This window comes from Osmerus eperlanus, chromosome 10 (assembly GCF_963692335.1).
Source record: "Osmerus eperlanus chromosome 10, fOsmEpe2.1, whole genome shotgun sequence".
NCBI classification, from domain to species: Eukaryota; Metazoa; Chordata; class Actinopteri; order Osmeriformes; family Osmeridae; genus Osmerus; species Osmerus eperlanus.
Window position 1 is genome coordinate 9,346,290 of NC_085027.1, and position 12,028 is coordinate 9,358,317.

General features: G+C 40.8%; 1 protein-coding gene across 1 annotated transcript in view; it reads left to right on the top strand.

The window, feature by feature from the left end:
* Window positions 1–1,297: 1,297 nt before the first annotated feature.
* itga11a (integrin, alpha 11a) overlaps window positions 1,298–12,028 on the top strand; it is a 35,815-nt gene continuing 25,084 nt past the window's right edge. Inside the window, exons 1-2 of the mRNA XM_062471542.1 lie at window positions 1,298–1,439; window positions 7,218–7,329. Coding sequence (XP_062327526.1) covers window positions 1,391–1,439; window positions 7,218–7,329 — 161 coding nt within the window. The 5' untranslated portion in view covers window positions 1,298–1,390. The remainder of the gene's footprint in view (window positions 1,440–7,217; window positions 7,330–12,028) is intronic.

The window sequence follows — 12,028 nt, forward strand, 5'->3', positions numbered from 1 at the left end:
AGTGGAAACCAGCAGTAGTTAAAATTAAATTCCCTCCCAATTCCAGAAAGAAGGAACAAGGAGGCAAGCTGTTATGAGTACTAAGGGCTGATGAGAGAGCAAAGCCAATGAGCTTTTAAGCACCTTTTAATGAACCCAAGCCTTTAATAGTTTTTTATTTTTTATTTTTACATTTCTTTCACTGACAGCTTTGCCTGTCTGCATTTTGTCTTAAAACATGATTGAGCTGGCAAGAGGGAGGTAAGGATGTGCTCATAGAGGTAATGATGTATGGGGGCCAGTCCTCTCACTCAGTCAGCCAGAGCGTGGCTGAGGGACCAGGGTCTGAGGAGTACATTGGATCCTGACCTTCAGACAAGCTGATGTGCCTGTGAAACTCATCATGACGGGGTAAAGAAAAGGAATACCACACGCTCATGTATTTGTGTATCATTTCACGAATAAAAGGTCCCCAAAATACTTTTTGTATTGCTCTTTTGTAATGTATGTTATTTGTGCCATGCTCTTCTCAGAATTATGTTGATCAATTTTATCTATATGTAGATTATTTCTTCTTAACCATACATTCATTACTGAACCAATCGCAAAGTCTCATTAAGGGAGATCATTAGAGTTAGGGAATGGATGGTTGAACTAGCATGGTAGGAGGTAACAAAGAAACCCTAAATGTGCATTTCATATGAATACACTGGTTAGTGTGTGGTCACCACATGATGATACCATGTGTGTTAACCACTCAGCTTCAGCGCTTCAAGAAATAAAAACATTTAGTTTCTTTTAAGAGAAGTGGGTAAGTAGCAGCAGGGATTAATGTATAAAAGAAAACATTAGCTTGTTGAGTGTTAGCAATCCTATTCAGAATCAATGTAAATGTAATTGACTTGATAGTTGCACTCTGCACATAGGACATCAAGGCACTCACAAACCTTTTGCTTTACAAAATATATCTTGTATGTCTGCTGATTGTGTGTAGCTACAGTAAAAACTAATAGTACAAAAAGTGAAATATACTACAGTACACTGTGATTATATACTTAATGTTTTGGCATTATCTACAGGGCTGGGGTGGAAAAGCAATTTAAGATGAGCACATTTAGCATACACTAATGTGTTTTTTTTGTGTTTCCTCTGTATACGTCACTGTCTACATTGCAGAGTACAGAGGATGAGTTAGTGAGTGAGAGTAGACTGTCATCTGCTGTCTGGATGTGAACCTCCTTTCTCTACTGGAACAGTCCCCTCCTACTCTGCCCAGATATAGTGAGAGTTTGGACTGGGAGTGGAGTCAATCAGAGCTGGATCTTTAACAGCGCACGCTGCTGGGTCTCTCTGCCTCAGCCCACCCAACACACACACACACACACACACATACACACACACATCCTGACACATGGAGTACTGCTGCTTCCTGCTGCTCTGGATCGGGAGCCAGCTGCCAGGTAAGTGTGTGTGTGTGTGTGTGTGTTTGTGTGTGTATACCTGAGTGTGTATCTCTGTGTGTGCATACAACATGTTGCCTGTTTAGACAGTATGTTTGTGTTTGTTCTACTATTACTATCACTTTTATCTAGTCCCCCTCTGAGAAATTCAGGAAGAGTTTGTGGCACACTGTGTTCTGAAGTGCTACATTGTACTGTATGCTATTAAAAAAAATATAAAATCTGAATCTAAAATTTGAATAGATGAAAGAAAGAAATCTTAAACTTTAAATGTTCTTGTTTTTGTTCTATGGGAACTGCTAAAGGGAGGAAATGGAATGATGTCTTTTAAGCAGAGCATGAACTGTAAATAATAATCTGACAACTAAGTTTCACATCTACACCCTGTCTTGTGTGTGAGAGATCCTGAGGCTGCTCAGTGTGGGATGTAGGAGGATGCATTTCCTCGGGTTAGTCTCTTATTGAAGGCAAGCGTGTCTTTGAAATGAAAGGTGATGCGTTCTGTTCAGAATCAAAGTGTTCCAGTGTTTCCAGTGTCTGGAAAAGTGTTGGTGCGCAGCCAGAACTGGGGTCAATTACCAGTGCAATTACAATTGCAGCATCACATTGAACTGATATATTGAGAGAGAGAAATTATCAGACATTTAAATTTTATTTACAATAATTTGTATTTTCTGTGAAAGTAGTTCAGTTCCTGTAATGTCTTCTTATAATTACATCTCTTGGTTGAGTCTCTGCCTGGGTGCAGTTTATGTGTTTACAAACCTTCATGTGGAAAGTTCATGAATTGTACATGGACAATATATGATATTGCACTTATCTTAGGGGTGGAGTAGAGGAAATGCCTGCAGTAAATATTTGCCTTGATATTGGAATTTGTTCTTGGAATAAAGTGGACGCAGGCAGTATTACAGAAGATGGAGGAATGACCCATTGAACATAAATTAAGTCTAGTAACCAGTCTACTTATTTGGCCAATATAGAAAGTGGCTTAAGACCAAGGAGGAGGTTATTGTTGGACCCTCAGTTAATACTATGGCTGTAGCTCCTGTATGTTGTAGCTATGACAATGTTATGCTTTGGGAAGAGTATCGACTTTAAGAGAAAGTTTCATAGTCTGCCCAAGGAAGTGGGAAAATGGTGGGAAAAGGGGTCATACTTTCAGACATTGAAAATGTCTTTTGACAAAACAGAAAAAAAAACATTAACACGTAAATGGGTCAGACTTTCAGACATTGAGAAAGTCTTTCAGCTGAAAGGCGGAGAAAACTATAGACAGGCGCACAAGACAATATGCAACCTATGAAAACTGAAGGAAAGAAGGAGTAAATCCATCCATCTTATCTATTTGTTCTTAAAAAGGTAATTCAACATATTATGATAACTTGCTGTCATAATTCAACCAGAATTTACTGTAGACCCTGTCCACTATCTTCCAAACAATACAGCTGTTGGACAACTCACCATAGAACAGATTGGCACGAACCTTGGTTGGAATTGACTCAAGCAGAGTCATGGTGGATTTGTGAAGAAGCCTGGGAGAGATTTTTGTTGGCTGGAAAGTCAGACAGCTTGTTTAGCAGTGCTGAAGACTGTGTGAGGGTCACATCTTGTGCCAGATACCCTGTGTGTCCGACACATTTACCTTGGCCTAGAGCAGCTTCACCCATTGTGAAGGATCTTTCAACAAGGCTCAGATAAGCTGTCCAAAGATATCCATGCCAATATAGGTCTAAGCTGCATCCTTTCATTCAAGTTGCAAACCTCAACTAAAAGCTATGATGTGAATTCCTTCACACCATTAAGTCTCTAGTTTGTTGGGATATGGATGAATCCACCACTTCCAGGTATACCCCCAGAACGTTTGGTTTGGATTGCAAGGAGTTATTTAACAATCTCACTAGCCCATAATCTTAGTTACGGGTAACAGCCATGCTCGTTAGTGTTAGATTTAGTGCTGCTCTCTCTCTCTCTCTCTCTCTCTCTCTCTCTCTCTCTCTCTCTCTCTCTCTCTCTCTCTCTCTCTCTCTCTCTCTCTCTCTCTCTCTCTCTCTCTCTCTCTCTCTCTCTCTCTCTCTCTCTCTCTCTCTCTCTCTCTCTCTCTCTCTCTCTCTCTCTCTCTCTCTCTCTCTCTCTCTCTCTCTCTCTCTCTCTCTCTCTCTCTCTCTCACACACAAACAGCTGTGGACTGTTCAGTCAATGGCAACTTTTGCAATCCACTGGTTTAATTTACTGATATTACAGAGGAGCCTACAGTAGACAATGCACAAAAAAAAACTGAATAGAAGCCTATAGAAGCTATAAGAGTAAAGTCAGTCAGTCCAACCCAGACTCAAAAGCCTTGAACTCGTGTTATGCCTTTGAGCTCATGTGACTAGTGATAGGTTCCATTATGTCCTTTGTGAGGAACCACTCCAGCTAACATCTATCCCCTGGCTGAGGGAGTGTGTCTCTGGTCCACTCCAAGGCTGCGGTGAAGCTCCTGCAGCCTGGTACTGGGCCAAAAGCAGCGGCAGGCCGGCGTGGGTCGCAGAGCACCAGCAGCCACCGGCCTGAGGTTTATTTATCTGGGCAAGAGAACCTGTACACAGGAAACCCAGCAAGACTCCCGTTGGCTTTAGGAGCTGCTGATATTACTGGGAATATAAAATTGCTCTGCCACATTAGGGGTTTGAAATGGAAACTGGAGCTTCACCACTCTGATTCTCTCTCTCTCTTTCTCCCTTTCTGTTTCACTTGCTTTCATTTTTCTCACTCTTTGTCTCTTGGTTTAGTACAGCAAAGCTGTTTTGTCAAGGTCCAGTCTCTGAAGCTGTTTGCTTCTAGAATGAGCCTGATAGTAATCAAAGCCCCAGCTAGCAATGTCATGATTCTTTGCGTGTGCTGATGCCTGCTGGTCGGAAAAATGAGGAAAACACATATGGGAAAGATTTCCAGAATCCCCTCCCCCGAAGAATAAAAGCTATTCAGTACCATTCGTTCGTTTCCTAAAAATTTTGGTTCCATGTTAATCTACTTGTTGACTTATTGTTCTTACAAGTGATTATTTCAGCCAAATTATTTTAGGCCAAATGTTTGTGGTTCAACACAAACAGTTTTCCAGAGGAGGATATATGGAGACAAGATCAAAGACCAGCTGGACATGTGAACCGTTTAGGCAACAGGAAATGAGTAATAAGGGGAATGTGTCAATATTTAGATGGTATGCATAACATGGCTGTCATGAACAAATGTTTTCATGACAAGAATAGAATAGAATAGTTTACAACATTCATTCATTCAACATTCAACATTCATTCAAGGTGGCAAGCTATTTCTGAGGTTTCATTCTGAGGCAAGTTGTTTAGTTTGTCTTGAGTGATGATTGCATAATGCATGGTCCTGTACTGGCCAAAACCCACCAACTGCACACTTGGCAGGTGGGAAAATAACACAGTGGGCAGTTTCTTTAAATAACGTGCAGTAAACTACCACATATGCAGGCACTCAAGTACAGTGTATCAAATAATATTCAAATCAAATTGTACTTGTATAGCCCTTTTTACAAGCAATATCACAGAGGGCCCATGGAACTGCACCTTAATCAATCTAAACCCACAAGGAAGACACAAAAACTCCCAGGAACACTAATCAAAAAAGAATTGAAGAAACCTTTGGAGGAGCAGTTCAGTGACAAATCCCCATTCTACAGAGACAATTGATGACACAAAGAGGTGAAGATAATAGGTTGAGCACAGTCATGCATCAAGAGTAAAGGTCAAAAAAGAAGAAGAAAAAAGGGGTTAAACTCACAACAAATATGACCCCATACTGACCCCAAATCATTTGAATACACAATTCTTGTTATGCCTGAGTGTCAACCTAGTTGAACTTTTTCTCTGTGCTGTGTGGATATGAGCATAGAAAAGGTAGACCCATTGTCCATGTTTGTGTGACCTATAAAAGATAACAGCACTACAGCTCACCTGAAGGGCCCCAACAACACTTTCCTATAAGTTCCTTTTCTCTGAACAGTCTCTGTATCTCATTAAATAGTACAATTACATTCTAAAGCTGTCTCACTCATTCTCTACATTTTTACTTCCTCATTTGCAGTTTGAGGAGGTGTGCTCATTTTCTGTCATACAATGTCTCTGTTTATTTGTGGCCACAATTTAGTTGCAATATAATATGTTCTCTTAATTTGCAGGCCTCAGCACCAATGGAAAACCAAACACTAAGCCCACAGTAGCTGACATCAGTCATTTACAGTTTTTCACAACCAAGACACAGAAAGGGAGATTATATTCTTCTAAAGATTTAGGAGATGATAGATGAGTGGTGAAATGGATCAAAAGCAAGTCCGACTGAGGATTAAGTGTTCTCTCGCAATCATATGCCAAGAGGAAGATCTCATCCCTTCCATCCCCTCACCAAATCATGGAAATTAAGAAGTTTTGGGTAACTTGGTGACAGCAAGACAAATCTAAAAAGACGTTTTAATCTAAACCAGAAGAATTAGTTTTTTCCTCATATGGTTAAATTGTCCAGAGGATGTAAGGAGAGTGAAACTACACCATAGAAAATCTGGTCGTGCTTTGATCAGTTCCCATAGTTGTGTTTGCTGCCTTTGATTTCCTGTTTCCCTTGATGAAGTAGGCTTGTCCACAAATCATAGTTCCCACATGCTCTAATCAAGATTTCACCACAGTGCTTAACAGAGCTTTGCTCCAGTTCAATCAGAAATAAACAGTTTGACAGGCACCTGGCTCACCATTATTGATGTTTCTCAGCTCAACACTTTAGATTTACAGTTCCAAGCTTGGTGACAGAAGGATAAAATGTGTGAACTGTATTAACGTTTTAAATGCTACTGTATATTGTGAAGATTTAGACTTGAATGCTAGACTGTTGGGTGTCACAGAAATGGTCAGTCCTCAATGCTATGCAGTTACAATAACATAACAGTCCAAAATGTTTGCGTGGAAGGCTTTCAGTGCTATGAGGTCTCTACATCTAGTATGAGTAGTCTAAACAAATGCAACTTAACGTCCAGTCCACAAACACATTCCAGTGTATGCTACCCTACATGTCCACAGTGCTTCAAAATAGTGAATCATCCCCCTTACCCTAGACATAGCAATGTTGTTGACAGACAGCTCTGCTGTTTATACGTATGAGCACCTCATGGGGTTAACTGTCTTAATACCTCAGGGGTAAGACTTGTGTTTATAGTGGAGCTGGAGATCAGAAAGACACGTCATGCCAGGGGCTCTACACAGGGATGAGAGGAATGAAGACGATTATCATCTTGGCTTGTCGTCATGAGACGGCTGTGTTTGTTGTTCTTAGAGACACTGGAAGCCAGGTGTCAAGACCTAGATATACCAGGTAAAATGTGAGGTTTTCTCTATCGAAAACAAATCTACAGAGGTATGGTTGTTCTTCGAGATTAATTTCCAATGTACACCCTTTGCATAGCAGAGGCCTACCCTCATGAGGTTGAGGTTCTCTAGGCTAGCTGTCGATGCTGCGTGGAATTGGCTGCCACCCAGGAAATCACAGCTGAGATACTGATTTGTTACGGTTATGGTACTGAGATGTGCTCAAACTTATTTCCGAATGAATTCCCAAATCTGACTCTGGTTTGTGTAACTTGGCCAACATAGTCGTTTTAACCACTGTGAAATCTTTCTACTGCACTTCAGGTCACCAGCTAAAAAAACGACAATGTAATGTAAGTTGCTGTTCAAGCATGCTTTTAACTGCCTCTGTTTGCCTTACTGTGTGTGTTTCCAGGGCTCCATGACGGTTTTACCATTGACACCAAGAACCCCAGGATCATCAAAGGTTCTAAACAGGCACAATTTGGATATACAGTTCAGCAGCATTTTGCTGGGGGGCAGAAGTGGTAAGAGGCCTTCATTGTCAAATTTCAATTTAAAGTTTTTGTTTAAAATGATGGTTATTTAAATTCAAATCAAGCAAAATGACCTAATCTTAGTTTTTACCTGCTGATAACCGGTTAGATTCAGAGTCTGAGACAGATATCCTCTGAGACATTCTTACTGTCTGTCTTGCTGGCAAAGATGTGCATTGTAATTGTTTTATCAGAAAAGATGACACACTACTGTACTTCTCCCACTGTGGAATGTTGCCTGTCATCATTTGTGCTTCCAATAGAAATGGTCCTGAGCTGGACATTTCATCATGTTGCCTCATAGCAGACTCTCGTTATTCACACTATTATTAGGCCAATTGGCACTGTGGTGACGGGATTCATTGCTGGCATCCTCAGTACATGTGCTGGCTAGGGCCGTTTTGGACCAATGCCCAGTTCCAGCCCCACTTCCCACTGTGAATGTGTGTGAGAATGTGTGTGCGTGTGTGTGTGTGCATGTGTGTGTCTCACCAATATTCAATTCATATTCTCAAAAAACTAAACTTATGCAGCTTTTTAAAAGATGAGTAGAACAAAGACTGTTTACTTTGTAATACTTTAGCCATTGGAAATATTACTGCTATATAAATCAGTTTGGGAGAAGAGTAATTTTCTAGATTTTGTGTCATATTTTACATAGTTCCCGAAAACTTTATTCTTACTTAACCCTCGTGCTGCCTTCGGGTCACATGACCCAAAGGTTCATAACGAACCATCATTGTGTTTACCCAATTTTACCCAATACAAAAACAAATAAAAATACTTTTCTTTTAACCTTCGCAATGTGGGGGGTCTGAGACAGCCCGACGGTTAAAAGAAAGTTGTCGCAATACGACGGTGGGTCACAATGACTGATGGGTCAGAACGACCCGAGGAGAACACAAGGGTTAAAAGGTATCAATAGTGCCTGAAAAGTGCAATTGCATGAGCTCAGCTGATTTTCACATAAATCAGTCACAAACAGCCTGAAGGCTCTCTCCCTGTCCAGTGATATTCCTTTAGCATCTGGCAATCATTAAAATGGTAAAGGAAGTTTTGAAAAAGGGCTTGTGTGTGTCTCGGGCTTCTGTTTAAAAGTGCCTGTAGTGTGCTTGTCTTGGTGTGTGTCTGTTGATGTGTGTATGTTACAAATGTTTGTTACAAGTGTGTGTGTCAGTGAGGGAATAGTTAATGAGTTTGTCTGCGCATTTCACAAAAGTCGTAGGAGAGGTCACAATCACTTGCATTATCCGCTTTCTTTCCTATCTCCTCCACTAAAGTACATTAACTACTCAGAGCAAACTTGATATACTGACACACATAACAGGAAACCCCCTCACTGTCACACACACAATAAACTGTCTACCTGCCATCTATCACCATTTCCCTCAGGGTGAATTGTTTTCACATGAAAGTAACATATGACTTGAGCACTACTAGGTACAGTCTAACTAATACAAAGGGACCAGTGTACAGTATAGAGATGGTATTGTAATGAAGCTAATAATATAGGCTATACAATATGTGGATAAAGCCCCATATTGAGATAAATGTACTGTGGTATTTGGTTACTATTCTTGGCAACTTAACTGTACCGACTAGCTTTTTGTGTATGTTCGTCTGTGTCCATTCGCATGTGCTTATGACCATGACAGTATTTGATTAGGAAGTAGTTTAGATACAAGACAGGCCTTTGGGGAGACTGATTGCAATTAGTAATTGGCAATCAGTAGCTGCCTATTGACTAAATGACATACAGTAGTTTTTGTGATTCAAGATAAATGAAGTAGGCCTAAACTACTAGAAGAACATGCATCCCTGTGTGTGCATGTGTGTGAAAGCATGTCACTGAATAGACAAAGGGGAGTTCATCATGTCTGATGACCATGGTATGATGTGCCACTCCTACTTACGGGCAAACTGCACAATACAATAAACATTTGGTTTTATTCAACATGATTGACAGCTTCACTTAATCCTAGCTTGGGGAGTTTATCTATCGAGTGCAACTGTGCCAACCACAACTTTGCCATTGACAAGGTATACAAATATAAAAGGTATGAAGAGTATGTTTCTTTAGGAATGTTGACATGAGAGACCTTTGTTCCCCTGTAAGTGTAGGTTTTTAGTACTAGTTGCATAGTAATAAACAAAGAATTCTTCAAGACTTGTAACTTAATTGAACACACAATGGTACATTTTCTCACTACTGCTGCATGGAACCCACCCAGGCTCTGCCAGCCCCCACTCCTGCCCCTCTGAAGAATAGTTTGTGAGTTTCAGGAGCATAGTGGAAGAGTGTTGTGTTTGGTGGTGGTGAGAGAGGAGAAGGAAAGAGGTGGGGGGGAAATAGCAACACTACTCAGCTGTGGTTTACTGAGCCAAGGAGTCCAGGGATCCGAGGGGAGTGTGTTGTGCTGTACTCCATATCCCAGCAGTAAGGGCAAAGCAAAGATTCCAGAAGAAGTTCTTGAAGTTGCGATGAAGTTACAGTACTGTAGCTTGCCAAAATGGTCTTACCCTTTGCAAAAGAGTGTATTTGCAGTTAAAGAACTGTATGAAACTATTCTAGTAATGTGTATGATTTGTTTTGGTCTCCTAAAAAACATCTATTCCTATGTATTACAAAGCCAAGCATTATACTATTGGCTAATCATGAGAAATGAAACCTATTTTCCTTCTTTAAATATGCAAGTCAAGTAGAAGTAGAGAGCAGGTTCTGGTTATATTTATCAGTGTTGCGTGCGAGTTAGGAATCTTTTCCCCCACTGCGACTGTGGTTGCACTGACCAGCGTTCAGTCAGAGACCCCAACACCCGCTTCACTGCCCCAGATATCAATCACAGAGACCTGAACCCAGCATCAGGCCTGTGATGTGGGAAGCAGACCCCTGTTAACGCAGCAAGCATTGTGCAATGAAGTTGGGCCTGCTGCCGTGTTTTCGAACTGAGGGTATGTCACATTTGTATTTTTTCAGTTGTGATGAATCTGTCTGTGACGCCAAGAATTTAAAGGGCCTCCAAAAGGAAGGGCGATGAGGTTTTGTTTTTTAATCGTCAAAATAGGGCTTTGAAGTGCAGGATAGCTCTCCTGTGGATTAAAGTGCACTCATCAAGTGTCAGGGCACCTCAGGTGACCTCGAAGGTGAGGTTGTCGCATTGTGTAGTTGTGTGTGTATGTGTCCACACTTATTGTGTGTTCTTATGCTAACGTGTGGTATGCTGTCAGGCTCCAATGGTGCCTATGATCATGACCATGATTTGTTAAGAATAAGCTAGACTCTGTCTGTCCAATGGCAGACAGAGGCCCACTTGCCCAGCATGTTGTTGAGTTATATTGTTTATAAAAACCTTTATTGAAGACGGACTCAGTTTAGGTTTACATTCCAGTTTTAGGTTTAAAATGGTCAAAATAAGTGCATTCATCCAAGCTTCAGGATACATTTTTGAGTGTCTTTCAAAGTTTCCTGTTTAGTTACAAGCTTTTTATTATGCATTATTTCCCAAATAACATGAAATGTAGCATGATAGCTCACCATTGACCGTAGACTTTTTTTTAAGGAATTTTTATTGTGAAGATTACTGGCAGTGCCAATAAGCATGTGTGCCAAATACCATAGCTCTGTCAGCTTTTCCAGTTCTACAATGAACTGTCTGATTTTGCAAATGTTCAGCTTGGTATTTGGATTGGAATGCGATCATAGCTCAGACTCTTGAAAATAAACGAGCATTTTCATGACCTTGTCTGGAAAGAGATGCATAAAGCTGAGTTCAGATTACATTTAATGACCAACTTTTAGAAATAACATCACCTGATCTTGCCATGCTCATACTGTACATTAGCTCATATGAATGTGCATCAACTTTTATATGTCTGCCATGCTCTTACCAGACACAAATGCCAGTGGAACAAAGTGTAGACTAAATGTAATGTGATGTATTGCTCTGTAGAAGTCATAAGCATAATTTATATGTTTGAGATGTTGCTCTGTGGACATTAATGTTGTCACTTATTTGTATTTTGACACTGTCTCCACACATCTTGCTGATCATTGAAGTGATTATCTGATGACAAAAGAGAACACTGTTGCGCCTGGCATTTTCATATTCATAGACAAATAGGGATGCAACAAACAATCTCCACGTGTAGCCGACTTTTTTATAAAGAAGGTAGAATATCCGTCTTGACATGACAGTAGTAAGTAGGTCCAAAACCACAGAAAGTTGAGAGTCTTTCCAAGGAAGAAGCTGTTGACCTGCTAAGTTGGGAAATGTTGCGATTTCAAGAATGTGCAATAGTCCCACATGCCTCTCCAAGACGATATGGTTTCTTAACCCTTGTGTTATCTTCGGGTCATTGTGACCGTTCAGTCATTGTGGCCCCCCCACGTGTTGCGACAACTTTACCTCATACAAAAAGTGAAGCATTTTCTTTTAACCGTCGGGCAGTCTCACACCCCCGACAGCGCGAAGGTTAAAAGAAAATGCTTCACTTTTTGTATGAGGTAAAGTTGTCGCAGCACAACGATGGGTCGTTGTGAACCTTCGGGTCATTGTGACGCGAAGAGAACACAAGGGTTAAACAGTCTGCCAGATTGGACTTTTTCTGGGGGTCCACGAGAGGCCACAATATTCTCACGTGACAATAAGCCTAAACGCCAAGTACTAGTGAGATGCAAGGCCCAGCATCT